The 25,874-nt window shown below is 42.0% G+C and overlaps 2 protein-coding genes across 2 annotated transcripts in view; both read right to left on the bottom strand.

Annotated features, from left to right (window-relative positions):
- LOC311101036 (vesicle-fusing ATPase) overlaps positions 1 to 16,669 on the bottom strand; it is a 36,460-nt gene extending 19,791 nt beyond the window's left edge. The window contains exons 1-8 of the mRNA XM_084142053.1: positions 16,561 to 16,669; positions 9,758 to 9,843; positions 9,126 to 9,225; positions 8,117 to 8,156; positions 5,142 to 5,308; positions 4,627 to 4,734; positions 4,270 to 4,345; positions 1,580 to 1,735 (exon numbers count right to left, since the gene is read on the bottom strand). Of these exons, the coding sequence (XP_083998179.1) occupies positions 1,580 to 1,735; positions 4,270 to 4,345; positions 4,627 to 4,734; positions 5,142 to 5,308; positions 8,117 to 8,156; positions 9,126 to 9,225; positions 9,758 to 9,843; positions 16,561 to 16,572 (745 nt within the window). The 5' untranslated portion in view covers positions 16,573 to 16,669. The remainder of the gene's footprint in view (positions 1 to 1,579; positions 1,736 to 4,269; positions 4,346 to 4,626; positions 4,735 to 5,141; positions 5,309 to 8,116; positions 8,157 to 9,125; positions 9,226 to 9,757; positions 9,844 to 16,560) is intronic.
- A 2,812-nt stretch (positions 16,670 to 19,481) lies between these two features.
- Positions 19,482 to 25,020, bottom strand: LOC311100800 (26S proteasome non-ATPase regulatory subunit 11B). Its single transcript, XM_084141766.1, has 13 exons — positions 24,872 to 25,020; positions 23,900 to 24,001; positions 23,406 to 23,602; positions 23,182 to 23,239; positions 22,627 to 22,821; positions 22,127 to 22,271; positions 21,952 to 22,012; positions 21,778 to 21,840; positions 21,459 to 21,584; positions 21,330 to 21,365; positions 21,119 to 21,170; positions 20,851 to 20,993; positions 19,482 to 20,693 (listed from the first exon to the last, which is right to left on the bottom strand). Exons 1-12 carry the CDS (start codon positions 24,960 to 24,962, stop codon positions 20,851 to 20,853), a joined length of 1,269 nt encoding a protein of 422 aa, XP_083997892.1. The 5' UTR covers positions 24,963 to 25,020; the 3' UTR covers positions 19,482 to 20,693.
- Positions 25,021 to 25,874: the final 854 nt, after the last annotated feature.

The following is a 25,874-nucleotide window of genomic DNA, read 5'->3' as shown; positions in this document are numbered from 1 at the left end:
TAAGGATAGAGGGAACAATGAATGGAGCCAAATAAAGGCAAATCCTTGATGAGAACCTGCTTCAGAGTGCAAATGACCTTAGACTGGGGTGAAGATTTACGTTCCAACAGGACAATGATCCCAAGCACACAGCCAAAGCAACTCTGGAAAGGCTTCAGAACAAGAATGTGAAAGTCCTTGAGTGACCCAGCCAAAGCCCAGACTTGAATCCTATTGAAAATCTGTGGAAAGACTTGAAGATATCTGTTCATCGCCGCTCCCCATTAAACATAACACAGCTTCAGAAAATCTGCAAGGAAGCAAAACTGATACAGACATACCAAAGACGACTCAAAGCTGTAATCGCCGCTTCTACAATGTATTGACTCAGGGGTGTGAATCCTTATGCAATTGAGATATTTCTGTATTTCATTCATTTCTAAAAACATGTTTTCACTTTGTCATTATGGGGTATTGTGTGTAAATGGGTGAGAAAAATAAATCTATTGAATCTATTTTGAATTCAGGCTGTAACAACAAAATGTGGAATAAGTACATTTTTAAGGCACTGTACCTCTAACTTCCTTCATACTGGAGACAAAGACATAAAAATGGTGTCCACGAGTTCATCTGACTCTGGGGAAGTATATAAAGGGCCTCACTGCCAACATCCCAACCTATCAGCTCCTCTCAAACTCATACCGGACGCCACGAGGATAGGTCTGGGGCTCTGTGAGTGTGTGAGTGTGTGTGTGTGTGTGTGTAAAGATGATGCAGAAGAGCACCTAACTTGCTTTCACTATGAGCCATCATTTAGCAATGGGAATCAGCATTGTAATCTGAGACATGTCAAACAACTATTTAGCAGTGTATGCATGGATCATTCCGTGGGGGATGGGTGCCTGTGTCATAACTCACTCACTGACGACTGAGAGCGGCATCCTGAGAGGACACTACATTGTCTGTCCAATGATGGAAGCCCTCTTGGGCCTAACCGAGGGAGTCAGACAATGATTTATTTTTCAATAACTAGTTTCAGTCTAGTGTGCAGTAGTGTTGGCAAACAAAGAGAAAATATTGACACTACTACATTGTCAGTCCAATAATAGTATTCCCATTGGGTCCATTTGTTAGAGGCTTTTCCCCGAAAATAGTCTGACGTGTTTGTCACAATGTGCAGTATTGGTCTGAGAATCAATGCCATTTGAACACAGAGGCTTATTCATGTCATGGTGTTCCATCCAGAGACTGATTGAGTGATTTGTTTTGGCAGGCTGTCCTGCCCCCCCTCCTCACAGTGGCTAATGGTTCGGTCTGTCTAACGCTAGGCTGGAACACAGGCACCCTGGGACCTCAAAAAGTGGTTACCGGGGGGATGTGGTGAGAGACAAATACACATAGTGTGAGCTATAAAAAGAATGAGAGAAGGAAAGTACTAGAAAGAGAGAGCGTGAAACCGAGTGTGTGACAACAGGCATGTGAAAGAAAGAGTGAATAAGATTGATTGAGTGAAAGTCAAGAGAAACTTCTGTTGAGAAAGAAATATGGAGGAAGAGAAAGAGCGACAGAGCGAGAGAGAGAGGATAGAGAAGAAGCTCACCCATCTGCTCCACGATGTCTGGAGGGAAGACCCGGGAGGCGAAGGCCCTACGGAAGATGTCGGAGAACTCTTTGTCCAGGCCACCGATGCCCATGCGCTCAAAGTTCCAGTCTGGGTTGATGATGGACTGGCGAGACTCTTTGGTCTTAGCCTTCCCTGTAGGGGACACATTGAGAGACACAGTTACAAACATACCGTGCGTTAGGAAAGTATTCAGACCCCTAGACTTTTTCCACATTTTGTTACGTTACAGCCTTATTCTAATTATCGAATTGTTTTTTTCCCCTCATCAACCTACACACAATACCCCATAACGACAAAGCAAAAACAGTTTTTTATAAATGTTTGCTAATTTATATATTTAAAAAAACTGAAATATTACATTTACATAAGTATTCAGACCCTTTACTCAGTACTTTGTTGAAGCACCTTTGGCAGCCTCGAGTCTTCTTGGGTATGATGTTACAAGCTTGGCACACCTGTATTTGGGGAGTTTCTTTCTCTGCAGATCCTCTCAAGCTCTGTCAGGTTGGATGGGGAGCATTGCTGCACAGCTACATTCAGGTCTCTTCAGAGATGTTAGATCGGGTTCAAGTCCGGGCTCTGGCTGGGCCACTCAAGGACATTCAGAGACTTGTTCCGAAGCCACTCCTGTGTTGTCTTGGCTGTGTGCTTAGGGTCGTTGTCCTGTTGGAAGGTGAACCTTCATCCCAGTCTGAGGTCCTGAGCGCTCTGGAGCAGGTTTCCATCAAGGATCTCTCTGTCCTTTGCTCCGTTCATCTTTCCCTCGATCCTGACTAGTCTCCCAGTCCCTGTCGCTGAGAAACATCCCCACAGCATGATGCTCCCACCACCATGCTTCACCGTAGGGATGGTGCCAGGTTTCCTCCAGACATGACGCTTGGCATTCAGGCCAAAGAGTTAAATCTGGGTTTCATCAGACCAGAGAATCTTGTTTTTCAAGGTCTGAGAGTCTTTAAGTACCTTTTGGCAAACTACAAGCAGGCTGTCATGTGCCTTTTACTGAGGAGTGCCTTCCGTCTGGCCACTCTACCATGAAGGCCTGACTGGTGGAGTGCTGCATAGATGGTTGTCGTTCTGGAAGGTTCTCCCATTTCCACAGAGGAACTCTGGAGCTCTGTCAAAGTGACCATTGGGTTCTTGGTCACCTCCCTGACCAAGGCCCTTCTCCTCCGATTGCTCAGTTTGGCCGGGCGGCAAGCTCTAAGAAGAGTCTTGGTGGTTCCAAACTTCTTCCATTTAAGAATGATGGAGGCCACTGTGTTCTTGGGGACCTTCAATGCTGCATACATGTTTTGGTACCCTTCCCCAGATCTGTGCCTCGACACAATCCTGTCTCGGAGCTCTACGGACAATTTCTTCGACCTCATGGCTTGGTTTTTGCTCTGACATGCACTGTCAACTGTGGGACCTTATATAGACAGGTGTGTGCCTTTCCAAATCATGTCCAATCAATTGAGTTTACCACATGTGTACTCCAATCAAGTTGTACAAACATCTCAAGGATGATCAATGGAAACAGGATGCACCTAAGCTCAATTTTGAGTCTCATAGCGAACAGTCTGAATATTTATGTAAATAAGGTATTTCTGTTTTTCTATTTTTAATACATTTGCTACAAATTCTACAAACCTGTTTTCGCTTTGTCATTATGGGGTATTGTGTGTAGATTGCTGAGGATTTTTATTTATTTAATCCATTTTAGAATAAGGCTGTAACGTAACAAAATGTGGAAAAAGTCAAGGGGTCTGAATACTTTCCGAAGGCACAGAGAGAAATATTTAATACATAATAATAATAATAATAATAATAATAATAATAATAATATATGCCATTTAGCAGATGCTTATCCAAAGCAAATTACAGTCATGTGTGCATACATTTTATGTATGGGTGGTCCCGGCAATCAAACCCACTATCATGGCGTTGCAGGCGCCATGCTCTACCAACTGAATTACAGAGGATAATTTACCTGCTAAGTGTTTGTGCCTGTGTGAAGTTTGCACCTGTGATTTTCAGAAGGGCATAAAATACACAAAAAATAAGCTAAAAAAGTTCATGTTAACCTGAAGATCTGATTCCTTTGACCTTTTCTTCTTCCATTAGTGTTTTGTATGTGTGTAAACCTGGCACTAGCTGCAACTCTTAGCTCATAGAGGGGGAATGGTGTAAAGCTTTTAATGTATTAACTAAATATTCCATCAAAGACATAAAGAAACATGTACTTAACATGCCACTGAAAAAATGACACTTTCCCCTCTAGGGCCATCTAGAATTTCATCACTCAAAACTTCTGAGAGCAAGATGAAAGCCAAACAAACTGTGGACAGGGTGCCACCTTGTGGTTGTATTGGGTAACAAGCACATGCCACAAATAGATAAAGTCAGTAAGGGTGGTTTAGCGTGTGGTTTAGTGAGGCCGAATGTCACTTAGCTTAGCCAAAATAAGCAAATCCACTTTAGTTAAATACGCAAATGTCAAGCCTTTTTACATCTTAATATGCTGAGAACCACGCTTTGAGCGGATCAACTTGTCAGATATATATTACCCTGATTTACACATTCTGTAATGGAGTGAGACTAAATAGATTTGCTGTAGCCACTTAATACAAGATAGCGTCACACACTGCCAATTTTCTGCATCGGAGCGAGCCAGGGATGACACTTACCAATGAGGGTAAGAGAGGAGCTCTCTGCCTTCTCGAAAACCACCTGGCTGTTTCCCAGCAACAAGCCAATGTCAATCTGTAAAGACCACAGAGATAGAAGACAGTTAGGAGTGAGCAGATGGTGGACTGAGAGAATTCCAACAGCTCTCCATGTGAATTTACCTTACTATCTAGCACCTTGGGTGTGACTTACTTCACCATGTTATGTACACTATAACTACTGTATACCTATAGTCAGCTAGATTAGTTAAAGTGTATGAATAATCCTATGTAATGTAACGTTTATTAATAATATATAAACTGTATCTAATGGAGATAATCGAGGTCCTGAGATAGGTCGATTGGGGCTCTAGGTACCTTGTGCTTCTTCCCAGAGCCTGCTTCTCCCTTGAGGATGCTGGGGTCCATGGCTTCAATGTCTTTTATCAGCAGGCCAAACAGCTTATCACAGAAACTAAACACCAGCTAGAGACATCAAGAAAGAGGAAGAAGAGTGGCCAATGTTAGAAGGTAAGAAGAATGTAAAGCATCATAACAGCATGCAGAACACATAAATACAAACTGTGGCAAATTGTCACAATCTAAGTACACAATAAAAATGTTTGGGCTATTAAATCATTTGAGATGTTCACTCTATGCTACCCCTCAACCTAAAGCCAAGAGTACGACAATGTTAGCCCTTGATAATGATCTACAATCAGTTTTGCCACATTGCAATGGTTATGGTTTGTAATGAGGGTAAGCTGATCCTAGATCTTATTCTAAGGGCAACTTCCACCAAGAGCCTCAAGACCACCAAAGTCCTCTAAGATGTATGTGTCTAACCCCACCCTGTCATCCCAGCTTCCTTCTGTAGGCTATAGTTCCAGTACCTGCTGGCCCACACTGAAGGCTTGGCTGTTGAAGTGCTGGATGAACTCTGTAGCCATCTTGTCTGAGTCGTAGGGGCTGCTGTCCACACTCTTCTTCTGCAGGAAGTCAATCTCCACCGTCATGGTGCCCACACACTGCTTGGACTTGTTAAAGTTGTAGCTGGTCACTACATGGACACAGAGCAGAGAAAGGACACACACAGTGACATAGCAGAAGAGTTTTTACAATGTAAAAAGTCTGGTTGGTGTTCAATTATAGTACCTTGCTCGTTAGTGCTATTCACTTTGCAGCATATTCCATGAACAACCTAATCAAGGACAAACCACTTTAGTGTCATCGTTTTCTAATGGATGATGTATATTGAAGCACTTGGTGAAATAATAATGACCATCTGTTACAGTGTACTGTTCACGTTACAGTGAGTTCAAATGGGCCTGTTGTTCAGGACCTCACACCTGAGAGAGCACACTGCAACACAGGGCTGAAGGAACTAGATGTTCTTTCAACATCTGTTCACACCCACTTTGTGTTGCAGTACCGTAATTATGCAAACGAGCCAATTACCAGCTCTATTTCAGGTCAGGGTCTCTTTACATAGCGACACTTTGCTAATAATACTTTCAGAGGGGCACATCTTGACTAAAATCATGTTATCCTAGGCAGAGCTAGTCTGGTCCCATACTGCATGTGTTGTAGCCAACTATCATTGTCATCCCTACATGTTTGGCTTGACAAAGAACGAACACAGAGAGGAGTTGACCAAAGCATTAAACAGATCTGGACCACCAGGACAAAAGGCTCTGCATGGTCAATCCGTCATCTGCAGTGGCCGTACAACATTTACTGAGATGCGGCCTCCGCAGAAGTCAGAGCATTCATACTTATTGTGCTTCGCAGAGCTGTTGTCAAGGAAGTGAGTTTGCGTTTATACAGGACCTCCCGGCCCCACCTATAGTCAACCAATCATGTCAACGCGGAGCTATACAGAGCCCTCCGCATTGTTAAAAAGATTTGGAGACTGAGCTTGATTTGGCCTCTGCAAGCCTCCGGAGGCGCCGCAATTGTGTCAAACCCTGTGTACGGAGCCTCCGGATCGCATTGCCAGTGCAAGCATGAATTGGCTTTAAGGCAGAGCTATAGAACATAGAACTTTGGTAGCGTTTTCTTCAAATTTGCTTTGTTAAAAATCCCCAGCTACAATAAATGCGGCCTCAGGATATGTGGTTTCCAGTTTGCACAAAGTCCAGTGTAGTTCCTTGAGGGCCATTGTGGTATCGGCTTGAGGGGGAATATACATGGCTGTGACTATAACCGAAGATAATTCTCTTGGGAAGTAATACAGTCAACATTTGATTGTGAGATATTCTAGGTCGGGTGAACAAAAGGACTTGAGTTCCTGTACGTTATCACAATCACACCATGAGTTGTTAATCATGAATCATACACCACCGTCTTTCTTCTTCCCGGAGAGTTCTTTATTCCTGTCCGCGCAATGTACTAAGAAACCAGCTGGCTGTATGGACGGGGACAGTATATCCGGAGAGAGCCATGATTCTGTGAAACAGAGTATGTTACAGTCCCTGATGTCTCTCTGGAAGGAGATCCTCGCCCTGAGCTCGTCTACTTTATTGGGGGGTACGAACAGAGGATCCAATTTGGGAAAGTCGTATTTCTGTTCTTAATGCTGGTGAGTTACCGCCGCTCTGATATCCAAAAGTTATTTCCGTCTGTATGTAATAACACAAAAAAACATTCTGGGCTAATAATGTAAGAAATAACACACAAAAAAACAACATACTGCAAAGTTGCTTAGGAGCTAGAAGCAGAGCTGCCATGTCTGTCAGCGCCATCTTCTTAATCTTCTTCTTGTTGATACACATGGGAAACTGTTGAGTGTGAAAAACCCAGCAGCGTTGCAGTTCTTGACACACTCAAACTGGTGCGCCTGGCACCTATGACCGTCCCCTGTTCAAAGGCACTTAAATATTTTGTCTTGCCCATTCACCCTCTGAATGGCACACATTCACAATCCATGTATCAAGGCTTAAAAATCCTTCTTCAACCTGTCTCCTCCCCTTCATATACACTGATTGAAGTGGATTTAACAGGTGACATCAATAAGGGATCACAGTCTGTCATGGAAAGAGCAGGTGTTCCTAATGTTTTGCACACTCAGTGTACGTTTGCAATAATGACAACAAAGTTTGTACGAACATGTCGATAATGTGTTTTCTGTAAAACATGTAAATAGCTGCATGTAGCCTACTCCCCTCCTGAAAAAATAACATGAAATCGCGCTTACGCTTACTGAGGCATGGAATGCAATAGATTGAACAGTTTTGTGTACAACATGAATTTTGTAGGTTACACCAGTGACCAGACAAAAGCGATCAAGGAGGGGGGAGTGGTAGTGGAGCACTCAGCACAGCAGCTACGTAGGCAGCGGAGTGGGCACTCAGCTATGTAAAAAAAAAACGCCATATATTTTGCCTGGGCAAATTGCGATACAGAAACTCTATATCCGTAGCCACTCGCATCCGAGAAGTGCCCTCCATGCTCCGTTTTGCATACTTTGATTTGGACTCACACTCCGACCCTACCGTGCTCCAATTTGCGTGCTCGGAGCACGGTAGTATGCATTTTGAGAAACACCCTAGATATCAATCAACAGGCAGGGGGTGGCCATTTGAAGCTCTATCGCTGCAGCAAAGGATCATGGGATAATTGGCATTTCTCTGGCAGAGGGGAAACTTCTCTATAACCTTCAGAGTGAAACATGATTAAGTTACAGGGTTTTTGCTAGAGAGGGATGTTGGGTTTTTATTATCGAGACTGAGCTAGCCATCTGGTGGCTAATGATAGGAGAGCAGTAATACAATGGCAATCAATGAGAATAATTCAGAGAAGTCGAGAGACAGCACCTTGTCTTCCTGCATTCACCTCACAGTTCAATATCATCATGATTTACTCTTACCTTCCACATCCTGACCAATTGAGAGGCCTGCCCATTTTCTCTGAAAAATAAGTCATGTATCCTAGTCAGTGTACAGTTCACACATTTCCTTTGTATTAACTATGCAATCAAAGACAATAGAAAAAGGGCATCACTGTTTATAAAATCCAGTTACCCAGCAATAAGGTACAGGAAAAAGAGACATTCTAACATATGTGGGCAACTAATAAGACAGTACACCTCCAATGAACCATCAGTAATAACTAGGGTGTTCTGACAAAGACAGTGATGTTGGCTAACATTCCTCTTAAGCATGGTCTTATTTTACAACATCTTTCAAGAAGAACATCAGTCACACAATGGTCAGAAACCGTCCGGACCAGGCTAAGGGTTTTTGAACCGACGTGTCACCTACTTTCCATGACTTAGGCCAAAGCTCTTGGCTGCTGTATGGAGCATTAGGCCATTGACAAATGTCCAGTCAAGAGTTATCGTGTAGTGCATTGCTACATCTTCAAATGTTTCTACGGTCCTATTTACAACTGCTTCTGTTTATACTCCAATCTAGTTGTAAAATAAGACCGGGTGTGGAGGAAGTTACCGCAGTACCTGTGTGCCGCTGTGGCTGCAGAGTTTATAGACAGAGAAAGAGCAGGCAGAGACAGGCAAGGTCAAAGGTCAAAAGCAGTGACACACATGATAGAAGACAACAGAGAGAGAAGGAGCGTGCAGACAGACGGGCCATAGTAGCCAGACAGCTAAAGTAAAATACAGTCAGAAGATGGACTCAGCTTAAGTAAGAAGCTCAGAAGGTGTCAACTTCATCTACACTTTGTTACTACGCTGCACTTGTATTAACCAACTTTATCATCATTGATGAAATAATGGCTTTAGTTACAATGCCCTGAAGATGTGGGTTAGACTTTTAGTCAGTTTATCATTACATTACATTTCAACAAGACATTCAACTAAGGATAGCTTGGAACCCAGTGTGTAGCCTATTTATGAAAGCCATGATGGTGGCTCCTACCTGGGGCAGACTGAAGGCGATGGTCCCTGGGACCACACTCTGGTGGGTCTTCACTGTGAACACAAACTTGTGGGTCGGCGTGGTTCTCACGGTCACGTGACTGCATAGAGGAGAAGAGGATTATCATACCATACAGAGAAAACTACAATATGCATGTTTACATGGCTAGCAAGCATGATATTGAGAGATAATTTTATACATTTTAAAATCCCCTTCAATGGGTCAAGACCCTACAGTACATCAACATTCAACTCTCCCTCTCTGAGAGAGAGAGACCATATGTTCCATGGTGACATTTTTCTGCTGAGGTGGGTTACTTCTTTCACCAGGTAAGAGAGCTTTGGTGAGTCCCACACCTGCCCGAGAGGGACAGGTGCAAGGCCAGAGATGAGAAGACAGAACAACATGTGTGACGGAGAAGGAAATCAGAGCAGCCATAGACAGAGAATGTGACGGCCCTGGGGCTTTTGGCATCATGGCTAGAAAACTGAGCCCCAGTGATCCATTGTGATGTACCGCTACACACACACTGGCCTTTGATGTGACAGAGGCACCTCAGGGCTGGGGATCAAAACACATGTACATGCACACACAGCATACAACCATATAGCTGTCACACACACAATACTTACTGTTCAAACTGTGGGTCCTTCTCACTCACGACTGCGCAGTTGGTAAGTGACAGATCGTCTGTTGGGCATCGCGCCACTTGCATAGTCTGGAAAGGAGAACGACAGAAACAACACTCGATAACCTTTTCAAAAAGGTACACGTCCCAGTGACATACCAATTGCAATTGATACGCTCTAATGAAAATATTTCCTCTTCAACATAAACATTTCCCTTCGCTGTGTTATCACATGGCGATGGCCTATGCCTTTTAGTAAGTATCAACTATTTGAATGGCTTGTACTACTAAAGGCTGCTCCAATCCAGTTAAGTAGAAACAACTTTTGCAAGTTCCTCAACATTGTATTGTAAGGAGTATAGTAAAGAAACAGATAGGCCTAGGCTACATGTGGGACACAGGTTCAATGCCCAAACAGCATTCCCATGTAGATTGTCAACCTATGCACCTTTGCCAGATAGCTTATTTTTAATTAAACATTGTTTTTTGCCTGTGTGCCCAACTTCCCATATCGCCTCTGTGCAAGTTAGTGGGTCTAAGACAAATTCAATTTAGCCTATTAGCCTAGGCAGTGAATGGGGTTGTCCCTTCACTCCAGCTAATTTGGGCGGCAGGTAGCTTAGTGGTTAAGAGCGTTGTGCCAGTAACCGAAAGGTCGCTGGTTCTAATCCCCGAGCCGACTAGGTGAAAAATCTGTCGATGTGCCCTTGAGCAAGACACTTAACCCTAATTGCTCCTGTAAGTCGCTCTGGATAAGAGCGTCTGCTAAATGACCTAAAAAAAAAAAAAAAAATAATAATAATAATTGGACTGAATGGAAAAGATTTTCCTGCTATAGGCTATCCATTCATACCCCCAGGAGAAGGGAAGAATTTAAAATATATTGGTGTAAACTGAAAAGAGAAAGCAAAGTGAGGAATAGTGCTTTGTGGGTAGTGAAGGCATGTAGATGGTTTGCAACTCAGGTTTGGTAACCAGCTTAACAGATGACAATCATTAAATCAAATAAAACGTAACCCCGTTACATAAAGTGTAGGCTAATGTTCTCCCTTGAGGGTTTCTGTTGAAACCAACAGTGTAACTCAAACTACTGCACATTTCAAGAAAGAAATCAACTGTCTGGGCCGGTGTTGTTGTTTTACATCTTCTTGAGAATAAGTCATTACTCCTAGCTACTTCTTTGAAGAGCTATGGTAAAATTCTATCAATGTGACATCTCGGATTTCAGGCTATTTTCCAGGCCTACCCAACATTTTCCCATAATGGTTGATAGTAACCTTGTAATATATCACAGCTATAAATTCTCCATAGGGATTATTGTGATTTATACAAGCCATAGCCTCTCATACTTCAAAGAGCTACAAGTGTAACTTTTAAAATATCTCCTGAAAACCTTACTTTGAAGACTTCAAATACCCATGCCTCCACTCTCCATCAACTGTTGCTGAGTGATATGGCCTAAAAATCATATCTCCATTTTTTCTAGCGATTCACGATATAAACTGAGTGCACAAAACATTAGGAACACCTGCTCTTTCAATGACACAGACTAAACAGGTGAATCCAGGTGAAAGCTATGATCCCTTATTGATGTCACCTGTTAAATCCACTTCAAATCAGTGTAGATGAAGGGGAGGAGAAAGGTTAAAGAAGGATTTTTAAGCCTTGAGACAAATGAGACATGGATTGTGTATGTGCACCATTCAGATGGTGGATGGGCAAGACTAAAGATTTAAGTGCCTTTGAACGGGGGATGGTCGTAGGTGCCAGGCGCACCGGTTTGAGTGTCAAGAACTGCAATGCTGCTGGGTTTTTCACACTCAACCATTTCCCATGTGTATCAAGAATGGTCCACCACCCAAAGGACATAGAGCAAACTTGACAACGGTGAGAAGCATTGGAGTCAACATGGGCCAGCATCCCTGTGGAGCACTTTCAACACCTTGTAGAGTCCATGACCTGATGAATTGAGGCTGGTCTGAGGGCAAAAGGGGGTGCAACTCAATATTAGGAAGATGTTCCTAATGTTTTGTACACTCAGTGTATATCTCAATTTTGTATGATTTCTCTAAATAAGCTTTGTTGTACAATTAAAGGTAAAATACACTGAATTTCAAACAGTCAGCAACAATCAAATTAATTCAGAGCTTGTGACATAATACCTAGGCTAAATATAAGCCTTCCACAACCATTATCAAAATAGTTTAACCTGCTTTTTTTGCAATAATCACTGATCTGTCTTTCAAGTGTGTCTATGAAAATGCCCTTTTTGTTAAAAATTTAACCAGAACCATGCATAATGTACATTTACTAATAATGACTAACTTCTTGTAGCAGGCATTATAGAAAATTAACACAGGTCTCATAAACAACCTTTCAAGCACAAGCCCACATGCTAGTGAGTAGCCAGCTAACCTTTCTGCTAAATAGCTAATCGGATGACCTGCATTGCCCCTTTTTTGCACTAACTCTCTTGCACTGACTCACACACACACACACACTGGACTCTACCCACACACACACTTACACTGACACCCCAACACACACACATAACATGCACACGCATGCATACTGACACCACATATGCTGCTGCTACTGTCTATTATCTATCCTGTTGACTAGTCACTTTACCCCTACTTATATGTACATAGATACCTCAATTACCTCGTACCCCTGCACATCGACTCGGTACTGGTACTCCCTGTATATAGCCATGTTATTTTCTACTCCCTATATATAGACATTATTATTATTCGTTATTCACTGTGTATTCCTTGTGTCACCATTTCAATTATATATATATATATTTTTTTTTTTTACCTTATCTTTAACTCTGCATTGTTGGAGAAGGGACCGTAAGTAAGCATTTCACTGTTAGTCTACACCTGTTGTTTACGAAGCATGTGACAAATAAAATGGTATTACATTTTTATGTTTAAAGTATAGCCAAATTTGATCTATTTGCTAGATAACAAGGTAGAAGAGTTGAATTGTTATGAACACACCCTTCTGTCCGTCTCCAACTGCTTGAACAGCATGCTAGCCTGTCCACTTTATTCAGATGCTGAAATCAAGTGGCCTACCTTATTTCTATATAATAGTTTTTTATGCTCATTGGACATTTATAAAACACAGACCAGACCGCTAGTATAACAGTATGTGGCTAAAATGCTGCTAGGTAAGCTGTACCGCAATGCCACGCGCGACAGAAACTAAGCATTCATTTTCCAGAATCAATGTTCAATGATACTCCCGCTTTAGTAGGGTCTGCCCTTCGCGCAATTTGAGGAGTTGAGACATAAAAAGGGTATCGTTAGAAAGGTTAAGTTCTTGTCTATTACAGTAAAATAATGTCTCAATGTATTTCAGTGTCCATATGACCGACTCCGTTCACCAAACCTCAAATGCAAATAGCGACTTGAAACGGCTTGTTGTCTGAGAGGAAAAAGTGATCTCTCATCTTTGATGTTGTGAGTGGCAGGGGGAGGGGCTTGGTGTGTGTGTGGGACGGTGCACAGTCACAGCAAAAAGGAGCGAAGGAGACGAGACCAAAAAGACAACATGAGAACAAGCAGACATACAGTGCCTTCAGAAAGTATTCACACCCCTTGACTTATTCCACATCTTGTTGTTACAGCTTGAATCAAAAAATTACATTGATTTGTAAACTGGTTATCCCCCCCAAAAAAATTGTAAAGTGGTTATCCCACTGGCTATAGGGTGAATGCACCAATTTGTAAGTCGCTCTGGATAAGAGCGTCTGCTAAATGACGTAAATGTAAATGATTTTTTCTCACCCATCTACACACAATACCCCAAAATGTTGCACATTTATTGAAAATTAATACAGAAATATGTCATTTACATAAGTATTCACACCCCTGAGACAATACTTTGTAGAAGCACCTTCGGCAGCGATTACAGCTGTGAGTCTTTCTGGGTAAGTCTCTAAGAGCTTTCCACACCTAGATTGTTTAACATTTGTTCATTATTTTTCTCTTAATTCTTCAAACTCTGTCAAATTGGTTGTTGATCATTGCTAGATAACCATTTTCAGTTCTTGCCATAGATTTTCAAGTAGATTTGAGTTAAAACTGTAACTCGGCCACTCAGGAACATTCACTGTCTTCTTGGTAAGCAACTCCATCGTAGATTTGGCCTTGTGTTTTAAGTAATTTTCCTGCTGAAAGGTGAATTCATCTCCCAGTGTCTGGTGGAAATCTGACTAAACCAGTTTTTTGTATTACTTAAGTTCCTTTTTGCAAACAGGATGCAGGTTTTGGAATATTTTTATTCTGTAAAGGCTTTCTTCTTTTCACTCTGTCAATCAGGTTAGTATTGTGGAGTAACTACAATGTTGTTGATCCATCCTCAGTTTTCTCCTATCACAGCCATTAAACTCAGTAACTGTTTTAAAGTCACCATTGGCCTCATGGTGAAATCCCTGAGCGGTTTCCTTCCTCTCCGGCAACTGAGTTAGGAATGACGCCTGTATATACTGATAAACCATCCAAAGTGTAATTAATAACTTCACCATGCTCAAGGGGATATTCAATGTGTGCTTTTTATTTTATTTTTACCCATCAACCAATAGGTGCCCTTCTTTGCAAGGCATTGGAAAACCTCTCTGGTCTTTGTGGTTGAATCTGTGTTTGATATTCACTGCTCGACTGAAGAACCTTACAGATAATTGTATGTGTGGGGTACAGAGATCAGGTAGTCATTCAAAAATCATGTTAAACACTATTATTGCACACAGAGTGAGTCCATGCAACTTATTATGTGACTTGTTAAGCACATTTGTACTCCTGAACTTATTTAGGCGTGCCATAACAAAAGGGTTGAATACTTATTGGCTCAGGACATTTCAGCTTTTCATTTTTAATTAACTGGTAAACATTTTTTTTTTTAAACATAATTTGACTTTGACATTATGTGATGTGGACACCAAGGAATCTTTCAACCCGCTCCACTACAGCCCCACGTGAATGGGGGGGGGGTGTTCGGTAGGGTTGGGCGGTATACAGATTTTCATACCGTCATACCGTTTCTGTACCATACTGGGGTATACGGCATTACTGGAAGTGCACACAAGGGCCGCTATAATTTGTTTTAATAATAATAATAATACCTTTTTGTGTGGGCGGGGGGGATGCTCCTCTCCTCCATTTGAACAACACCCCCAAAAAATAACAAAGGCGCTGGTGTCCCCAAATGCAGATTCGACCTTTTAGATTTTTAGGATGGTATCACTGAAATCAAAATATTATTTGATGCTTACAGTCAGTGTTTTTCTGGGAAACCACTTTGGGGCAAATGTAGCCAGAAAAAAGCATAAAGCATACAACTAAGAGCGTTGAAGCGCGAACCTGTGCATATGCGCAGATACTGTGTGTGACTGTGTGAGAGCAAAGTCTTGCATAGGTTTTGAGTACATTTGAGCAACTGAGCTGGCCTGTTCACCAAACAATATCAAAGATACTAATGTTATATAGGTCTATATTTTGGACCTAACCAATGATGCTAATGAACATCATGGAAAACTGTGTTGGATACTGGGCTTACAGGAGCAAATTTCTGGAGCTTTTCCACTCTAAGGCAAACACTTTCTAATGATTTGTGGAACACTGCGAGCACAGTTTTAGCTAAGCAGCTGTTTTAAGTTGTTGTGAGTTGCAGATTGTGTTTAAAGGTAGACTCAGTGAAATGACATTGTCACGAGCAGCACCACAGATAGAGATGAGTGAGACGCAAGACTTTGCTCTCACACAGTCACACACAGTATCTGCGCATATGCACAGGTTCGTGCTTCAACGCTCTTAGTTGTTGCGGAAATTGACCTACTATGTTGTTTACTTTCTGCATCTACATCATATCGCTGTGTCTACCTTTAAGGGAATTCCTCACATTCTATCAAAATGTAATCAGCTCAAATGTTCTAAAATGTATACAAAATACTACCCCCTACACGTGAGCATGACTGTGCATGATTTAAGTATTTTGGTTTATACGCATGATATGAATAAGCATGGTATTATATTATTGTCTGTTGAACTAGGAAATTAGTGATGGGTGATTGCTCAAGCAATTATCATATTCTTGCAGAGTATGCAGACAGCTGCAGCCTGTGCATTACAGGGGCCCCAGTCACTTCATAATATTGTGTCATCCACAGATTCCACACACTACAGTCAAAGATGAATCCCCTATCATCTGTGCTACAGTCCACATTGTTCAAAGATCTTGAAAGTGGAAAGCTAACGTTAAATTATATTTGGACTAAAAATGACTTAGCTATTCGTTGTTGTTCCTCTTTCCCAGCAGTCGGACATTTACATGTCACTTCCCTGTTGGCACTAGTGTGTGTAGGCACTGGACTATCTACCTAGCTAGACTGGTCCTGAAAGCTAGTCAACAAGTTAGCCAGCTGTCAAACCTTGGAAGGCGAGATTTAGCTTGTTTCGCTAGCTGTATCCTTTCATACTGCGCTGGCTTAGTTAGCAAGCTACTATCACTATGAGGTTTCCTGGTCGATACTGGCTAGAGATACAGCATTGAGAGATACTATGAGTGTATTGTCTTGTGTAGCTAGCTTGATATTACATGGCTCGCAGTGGACACTAGTCATAAGATACTCGTCTTCCGGGCTGAGGTTTGAATGACGTACTCTGCCACACAGGCTAGTGTGTGTTGGAGGAAGCTAGCTAGCTAGTAGTGGCTGAAACATCCTTAAAACACAGCATTGTTATCATTCTCGTCTATGTCTAAATATGTTTACCTAAAGCCACTTATTTAAAGGAAACTCACCCGGCCGGCCATATTGGTGTTTGTTGTCGTTTTTCAAATGTAACTCAGCATAATGTTCCCAACACTGCTGACAGCACAATCGTTGAACTCCACTAGCACTACACAGGCTAAGTGGGCGGGATCGGCGTCGCTTACGAAGGATGTCATCACGCACACGTTGGAGACGAAATATTTGAACAAACCACATATTACGCAAACTCAGTTGGAAATCTTTGCCAGTGGGACAGCGAAGAGGTCTGTACTCCGCAAGTAAATGTATCCCAGGTGTGTACATAGGATATTAATAACACATATTTCGGAAACTGCACAATCAAACGATCTAATAAACTGCTTCAATATTGTGAGCATAATTAGTTGTTTTTAACACACACATAAACAAAAATCTATAAATTGTACATGATCAGGATTACTTTTATATGCCTATTCTCAATATTGTGAATTTCCAAGTTTGCAAGTATACAAATGGTCAGAGAGAGAATTTTATAAAGTCAAATGGAAAAGTGAATACCTTATTGCAAATGGGCTGATCAATGATCATAAAAACACTAAACAGAGAAGAGAAAGCAAACACTTTTGAAAAAATATTTATTTGAACTTATCTGAACATCAGATATACTCGGTAATTGTTGGTCAGCAAGAACCGTCTGTACATTTGATATTGATGTGTATAGAAATCCAAAACAAGCAACAATACTTTGGGGGTTTTGGAAAACTGCATGAAGCTGTGGATAGATTTAGGGGCGATATTACAAACCACCAAAATAAAGGAAACACTTGAGTAAATGAGGGATACAAAGTATATTGAAAGTAGGTGTGGTTCCTAAGTTAATTAAGCAATTAACATCCCATCATGCTTAGGGTCATGTATAAAAATGACCAGTTGCCCATTATTTTGGCTACCATGGATCTCAGTGACTTTGAAAGAGGGGTCTCAAAGGAGCATAGGGAGTTTAAAGGGTGTGTGTATCAAATCAACGTTTATTGGTCACGTTTAGCAGATGTTATAGCGGGTGGGGCGAAATCCTTATGTTATTAGCTCCTAACAAGGCAGTAAAATGTCAATTACACAAATAATGAAAATGTAAAAAAAGTACAAATAAAGAATGTCAGGACGAATCCAAACAGCACTGTAATGGTAACCAAAGGGCAATCTATATGTATATACACCGGAAGAATTTACACAAGATATACTAAGAACGATATGTACAGCCAGTTCTTGACTTGGGCAGCAGCTCACTGGAGCTGAGTACTAACACCTCCATTTTTCTACTGCTAGAGCTCCTGCACATCTTATAGATTATTAGCTCAAAATTATTGTGGAGCTCCTGCACCTAAATATAAACAGTACAAGCACCCAAAATGAGTAGCGGCACCAATTTCAGTCCAATTCAAGCACTGTGTACAGCATTATATATATTGGTGAGTTACGTCAAGGATCCAGTATATAAATATATATGTGGTGTGTATAAACAGTAACTAAATACTAAAGTACAGTAGCAGAAATATTAGAATGAGCTATGTCAGGAAGTGTCCAGTGCAGGGCTCTCCAACCCTGTTCCTGGAGAGCTACCATCCTGTAGGTTTTCGCTCCAACCCTAATCTAGCGCACCTGATTTTAATAATTAGCTGGTTGATAAACTGAATCAGGTTAGATACAACTGGGGTTGGAGCGAAAACCTACAGGAGGGTAGCTCTCCGGGAACAGGGTTGGAGAACCCTGGTTGAGTGGTTCAATGTCTCTGACATCAGACAGCAGCGTGTTTGACGTTGTGTGTCTGTCACCAGATCTCAACCCAATTGAACACTTCTGGGAGATTCTGCAGTAGCGCCTGAGACAGCATTTTCCACCACCATCAACAAAACAACAAATTATGGAATTTCTCGTGGAAGAATAGTGTCGCATCTCTCCAATAGAGTTCGACACTTGTAGAATATATGCCAAGGCACATTATGCTGTTCTGGCGGCTCGTGTTGGCCCAATGCCCTATTAACACACTTTATTTAGGTGTTTCCATTATTTTGGCAGTTACCTAACATTTACATTACACCTATTCACCTCAAACTTGGAAGTTTAAAATTCAATTAAGTCAAAATAATTGGTCCCAAAATGTATGGTTTTACACATATAGGCCATACCTAACCGATAAATGGAGATCCTTGAAATGGGACTTCCACTAGTGTTTAGTGACTGCTTCTTGTTAACATACTGTAAAACTTCACTGAGAAAAAATTGAGGGAAACTCAGTTCAGAGCAGTTTATGGCACAATATTGGAGAACTCTGGTGCAGAAGTCATGAACTCTTTGCAACGATGCACCTTTATGGATGGTCTTGTATAGTGCATAAACACCATGTCAGAATCCAGATCCTTCCCTTTTCAACTTAATGACTAGGTTTCATTACACAAACAGGTTCATAAACGGTTTACATTGCCTTCTGTAAAAAAAAACAATCCAAAGCCGTCATTGAAATTGTGGTTTAATGCCCTTTGATGGGACGAGGCCATTTTCTAACACAGGAATATTTGCCCAACAGGAGACAAGACAATACCATATTATTCATAACCCTCTAAATGCACTTCACAACATGGCAATCCCAGAGTTGACTTGACAGGGATTCTTCCTACTGCATACACATCTCTTCCCTTTGATTTGACCTCCTTCTTTACTTCCACCCAGTAAGCAACTAGAGGCACTCATTCTTCCCCACCCAGTTGAAGCTGCTAGTTCCTTCAGACATTTGCTTCGAACGCCTTAGTCTATTAGACCTTTATATCAACACTGGCGTCCAAATCAACTGAAGTCACTCGTCCAACAAGGGACACCCAACGTCTTACCCAAATTACCTCAGCACAGAGGGCTAAAATGGCCCAATCGAACTTTGCCAAGGTCAGTGATATTTTCCAAGAGGCAGACAAAATCGTTAAAAATACAAAATGTTTATTTTTGAAAATGACAAAAAAAAATCTAAACCATACAAACTGTTGTTTGGTTATTAGCATACCAGGATCTAACAATGAATAACCGGTCACTCGGGATCAGACAGACGCCCAGAGGCAATCAATACATCACTTCTGCACCCCTAAATTATATTGTAGCCAAACGTTGATGCAAAGCAGAGGGATGAAAGAGGGCACTGGCGGTGTGAAATGGCATCCATTCTGCGCTATGTACTTACAGTATGAAGGGGACAAAAGTGTCCGATTTATTTTAGTTAAAAACAAACGCAATCCGAATAAAGTGATGTTGACAACCATTTGAAATACCATGCAGGGGAATTGACTGACTCTTGGCATGAATATGATGAGCACAGCAAGAGTTAAGAGGGAGCCATTTTGACCAAATGTAACACAGGTTAGCATTTTTCATCATGAATCTTACCCTGGAGGCAGCTCTGCAGAGTGGTCACTAGCTGGCACAGCCAGTCATAAAATCAGATTTTGAACCTAACCACACTGCTAACCCTAATGCCTAACCTTAAATGATGACCAAAAGGCTAATTTATGTTGTCATGAATGTCTACAATATAGCCCATTTTAACTTCTCAGCTGGCGTGTCTAAGGGGATATCGCTCAGTTCTGCCTCCAGGACAAGACTCAAGACAAATGTCAACCTGCAAATTTAACTGCCAGGATATCCCAATGTTTTCTAACCTACCTTCAATTAGCTAAAAACCATGTGCTTCAGAAAGATATGGACAGAGAGAGATGAAGAGACCACCCTGACCAAAAGCCTTGTCCCTGCATGTAAAAGAAACAGTGTTGGTGGCGCTCGATATTGCACCTTTTCAGGTGGCGAAGGAGTCAGCTGTAGGCTTTGTAAGCCCAGTCTTTATTCTACAGGAGATATAAACATGTATTTATCTTTCTTAATATTTTATTGTGGTTGTACAATATTCCCTGATGGCCTGCTGTGGCCGATGAGAGTTTAATAGAATCCTGAAAGAACAAAAAAATTAAATAAATGAGAATTAAGAGGGGTGATGGAATTGTCCGTTGAGGGGGAACTGGGAATCCTGTTGACTTTTTTGGTCGCTCTCCCTTGTCCCCTTCTTAAAATGTTACACACTCTGGTCACACACACACACACACACACACACGTCCTCCACCGTGCTGTTGTGGTCTCGCCATTTGTTCTGAGGACGAGAAAGACATAAGATCTACAGTAAGCACAGTGGTTTGAAAAGTCATCCTTTCCCGTTTGGAAGGATGCAGTGAGTTATGCAATTGGACAGAACATGTGGCAAGTGTACATGTGGCAAGTGTGCATGTGTCGCTCTTGAAGAGCCCTACCTATGTTAGCTTCTTCGCTTTGTTGTAAAGCGAGTCCACAACTTTGCTCATGTTCTGAATAGTTTCCAAGGCCGCTCCATAAGTCTTGTCAACTGGTGGCTCGTCAAATATGATCAAGACACCCTCGCCTTGGTCCAGGATCCCTATAATAAGTCATACAGGCAATTTAGACTAAATTACATTTCACTTAACAGAAGAAGCGTAATACAAAGATATGATACAGTAGTTTATACCAGGCATGTACCAAGCAAGCAGACAATTGATTTACCATGAAACTTCTTGTCCAGGATCATCTGTGACAATTTCCTCTCAACATCCGCCTGAGGGGAAAAAACACATATCCACTAATTACTGACAATATGTCAAGGCATATAGGACTTATAAGATGTGTGAATATTATATCACAGGACTAAATGCGTGCAGATTTTCACTTCTCAAATACCAAAGATATTAAGGTAGCAAAGCAGAAGCCTCTATACCTTTGACAGTTTGATGAGACCTGATATGTGTTCAATCTGGAAAAGAGAAACACCATAAAGGATTATGATATGAGTGGTTAGTTAGAAATCCAACATCAAGCAATATTTATCGTCCCCAGATGTGCATACCTGTACTCTGGAGAAGGGTTCGATGACACGGATAAGGTTCCCTTCCAGCAGGTTGTCATACAGCGTGGCCAGGTGGGTTCTGATGATGGGGTCGTCCCTCAACTCTGCTTTGTATTCTGTAAGGGCCTAGAGATGGAGGGGGGAATAGGAGGAGAGGGAGAGGAGGAAAGAAAGAGGGAGGGAGGGAGAAAAGAAAGAGGCTTAGTGGGGAGGAGAGGGAAGGTGAGACAAGGGAGAATACAAATGGACCTGTCACAATAGAGATCCTCAGAGACAAAAAAACATAGCACCAACAATGAGGGCTAAAGGAAGGTGTTACCTTTTCAAAGTCTGCTAATGATCTGTTCTTGCTGGCTTGTGCAACGCATTTCAGTGCATCTGTCTGCAAAGGGAGGGAGGTAGAGACCATGGTCAGCCAGGTACCAACCAATTAAAAAACGTATTACATAGTGCAAGTTGAGAAAAACCACACACACACACAGCAGGTTCTTACCTGTCGGCCAGCATGCCGCAGGGCCAATTTACCGCTGATCAGGGACTGCACCTCTTCTGGTCTGAAAGACACCAGCAACAGCGGGTCAACCAAGTCAGAACACATCAAAGCTACCCCAAGCCATACCTGTATGCTTCAAATCATTGCAACACAGCTAGGAGGTAGTATCACTTACAGGCTGAGCATGATCTTGCAGAGTAGCATGTATTTGAGACCGGTAATGGCTTTAGGGTGGTCGATGGAATCGTAGCCCTCAAAGGCCTCAAAGAAGTAGGAGTAGGCAGTCTTCCAGTCTTTCTCCGAAGCTGCGTGGACGATCCCTGCAGGGGAGGAAGCACGGTCAGTCGTCCACACTAAGCATGGCACTTTGCCACCTCAACACACAGCTCTTCTTCATTTGGGTCAGTAAACTAATTCTGGGTGTTACAAATGAGTAAGACATTGACTCACTGAAATCCCTGGTAATTTAATACACACTGAACATAGTTCATTTTACTGATGGATTTACAGCTTCATAGATTTGTTTTGTTCTACCAATAAAATAGCGCTCAGAGTGTATTCTATTCGGTTGTATAACGTTCTGTTGTTTCTGCCAAAATAACAACATAAGCAGCCAATAGTTTCTAAGCCATTGAGGAACACTGTATGGATGGAGGCTCGTTCACTGGGACTGACCTGACATCATGTCCAGGGCGGCTTGCAGCTTGGGGGGACAGTAGATGCCGTTGGCTGTGGTGCGGGCTGAGGTGAGGGCGGCGCGGGCCTTGGGCAGGTTGCTGAGCGCGTGGTACGTCTTGCTCTCCTGCAGCTGCACCTCCACCAGCAGCGCCTTGTCGTCCATCTTCTTCAGCTCATGGAGCAGCTGGGTGCCTGAACACCAGAGAAACACAATATAAAGGTCATATAGTAATTTAGCAGACACTTATCTAACGTGCCTTATAGTTAACACATCTTTCGTATATATATGGGTGGCCCACAAACCTGGTGTTGTGGAATATTAAAGTTCAACTTCGGATAAATGTAATGTTGTCACGAGTCTCGACTTGTTTGACAGCACATCACAAAGCGTCCAGGAGACGGGGGTGAAAGGGATACAGAGTCATGCTACATAGCTTTGGACACAGCTATGGGTAAACATATCCAATGCTTAACCCTCTATGCTCAGACAGATGCTGAGCTCATGGAGCAGGGATAATATTGTCAGTCCATACAGATAGAACTGTCACTCACCAAGCGCTAAGGCCTCCTGGTGTCTTTTGGTGTCAAAATAGAGCGAGATCAGACGGGCCTGAGGAGAGGGGAAGAGAAATGTGTCATTGATTTACACATCATAATGTAAAAAAATGAATCATATCACTCTGGGAAGGTAGGGAAATGTGTTGAGAAAGACTCAATTACATATGGTCTTCAAACTAAACAACAGCTTGTCTTCTAGGTGAAAGGGGTCAGCTTACCTCAAGAGCCTGCCTGAGGAAGGTCCTCTTCTCAACCTTGGCCCACTCGATGCATTCCAGACACAGCTCCACCTCCTGGCCTGTGGCTGCCTCCATGTCCAGGAATAGGTCCAGCAGGGAGCGGACCAGCCGGGCTGCCTTAGCCTTACTGATGGAGATGAGGAACGGCCGCACAAACTTCAGCAGACCCCCCAACTCTGTGGTAGAGGAATGACCACAGCAGAAATTAGGGCTAAATGAATGACAACAGTAAGCATATCTTGTCTACCCGATAAGTCTTTCTACCCAAGGTTGTGTTGTGTCTACTGTCAAAATAGTGATGTTAGCTTCATAACTGGAAATAATCTGTTCTTGGGTACTACAGAACAGTTAAGCAATGGCACATACAGTGAATCATTGTACAGTTAATGGATGACTCACTCCCAAGTTTGTCTAGTTCAGCAGCCAGGCAGCCATGTTAATAGACCAGATGTGGTGTTTGTGTTGAGTCTCACCTGCAGCCTGTCCTGTTTTGGCCAGGAGTGACCCCAGCTCCAAGATGCTTTGTTCTTTAACCCGAACGGCTTCTTCATCGCTGTCCTGGATATCTCGCCTCACTGTTGGGACAAGGAAAATAATGCACCGATTGACATTGGCTATATCTTTTCCTACACTGACAGTCTCCTAGTCCTAGCTAACTACTGTGTTCCTTGTTGTCTGTCTTAGTTACTGTTTATCTGGGTCTACTAGTCTTGCAAGACAACAGCTAACTGGGGCCCTGTGACTAAGGCAATTTGATGACAGCTACAACACATGGAATAGCATGCTACAAAGCTAGCCACAGAACTGTCAACAACAGTTAGGTAGTTAACTAGCTACCTAGTGATAACTAATTAAGAACAGTGGATTTGATCTCACTGATAATTTGGCAACGTAAGCAAGCTAACTTAGTAACGTTAACACATTTCAGAGCATCTAGCTACATTATCTGCACCAAAATGACATACATAACTAAGATTCAATCAATTCTCAAGTTCTTTGAGGTAGCTAGTTAGCTAGTTGGTTAGTTGGCTAACTAGCTTTTATTACAAGGGTGCAAGTTAGCCAACTTCACTAGCTAGCTAGCCAAAATCACTAGCTACCTAACGTTAGCTAGCGACTTTGAATTGTATTGTGATAACTGTTAGCTACAAACATGTTGCATAAAAACAACATAATAAGTAGTTAGCTAACGTCTTTGCATTCAGTCTGGGCTTTCCAGCTCATCATGCCATGGCCTACTATAGCTAGCTAGTCATCCAGCGACCACCTTGCTAGCTATCTAGCTAGCAACCCAACGGTTCTACAGTGAGTCTACAGTGAGTCAGCACGGCACACAAATCGGCTCTTGTCAGTGTATAAAACTGACTTTGCGTTGACTTAAATCGAGCAAAAATACAACAACAATACGACTCTTTCTCGTCTAAATGCCTACAATCATTACTTACCGATAGAATGTAGAATATCAATAGAGGCGTTACGATCCGTGCTAATGAGAGACTGAGCTCTCTGAAACTCAACCACTGCCGCAGCCGCCATCTTAGCTAGCTAGCTACCTATTCAAAAGCGGCCTGCCTACAACAATCAACCATGCCATAGGAAATACGTAAAGGACTACGCAAGCTACATCACGAGAGAGGGAGCCAAATATACGTTTTGGGGATTGTAGTTCAGTATTTATAGTAAACAGTAGATTATATTTTGCCATGCTGACTCACTTTATCAAATAAATTGTAGGAGCAGAATGTCATGACAATTTCACATAGGCCCTATCATCAGCATTTAGTGTAGGCCACAGTGGTGTGGCGAGGGTACGCAGGTAGGTATACTAGCTAGGCTATCAATTTATTTTCCACTGGGCATTGCTAAACACTCACTTCTTAATCCCCACTTTGGCTGCTAGACAATGAAAGAAAGTTGAAAGAAAACTAATAGAACAGGAAAACGCAAATGAGGAAGGCAAAAAAATAATTGCTTCCAAGTTTCTATGGTGGAATTTGGCCTATAGGCTACTTTGAAGCAAGGTAAGACATGCCTCATAATATGAAGTAAAATGTCCAGGTTTCAAACAACAGGAAAAATATAGCCTAGCTATGCTAATGATAGGCCTAACCATTTTCTGGTAGATGGAAAGGCTTTCCCAAAAACCTTCTCAATTAAATGTTAACTAGCTACAAAATAGCCTATGCCTACCTGGCAGAATGCTATCAGGATTATTTGCATCAATCCAGTGGCCATTTGTTTAGCAAACTCCTTATAATGTGCTACAGAAACACCACTAACTAAACAACAGTGCTAGGTGCCTGCTCACTTGAATTAAAGGGTAACTACACAAAAAAAAATCAACATTTCTTAGATTTTTCCCCAGACCTCAAAAGTGGACTCTCCTGATATGGTTTAAGCATTGTTATGGATTTAGAACATCCAATTGTGTTGCTTTTCTATTTAAAA

Source organism: Coregonus lavaretus (assembly GCF_964263955.1).
Source record: "Coregonus lavaretus genome assembly, chromosome: 25".
In the NCBI taxonomy this organism is placed as follows: domain Eukaryota; kingdom Metazoa; phylum Chordata; class Actinopteri; order Salmoniformes; family Salmonidae; genus Coregonus; species Coregonus lavaretus.
Note: the sequence above shows the minus strand (reverse complement) of the source record. Positions and strands in the feature narration are given on the sequence as shown.

What these genes read in the sequence shown, in the direction of transcription:
- LOC311100800 (XM_084141766.1), bottom strand. Translation starts at nt 24,962, where the DNA reads ATGGCGGCTGCGGCAGTGGTTGAGTTTCAGAGAGCTCAGTCTCTCATT. An exon ending in TGCGGCATGCTGGCCGACAG is followed by an intron (nt 21,841 to 21,951) that starts GTAAGAACCTGC and finishes CTCCCTTTGCAG; the next exon opens with ACAGATGCACTGAAATGCGT. An exon ending in CCTGGACAAGAAGTTTCATG is followed by an intron (nt 20,994 to 21,118) that starts GTAAATCAATTG and finishes GACTTATTATAG; the next exon opens with GGATCCTGGACCAAGGCGAG.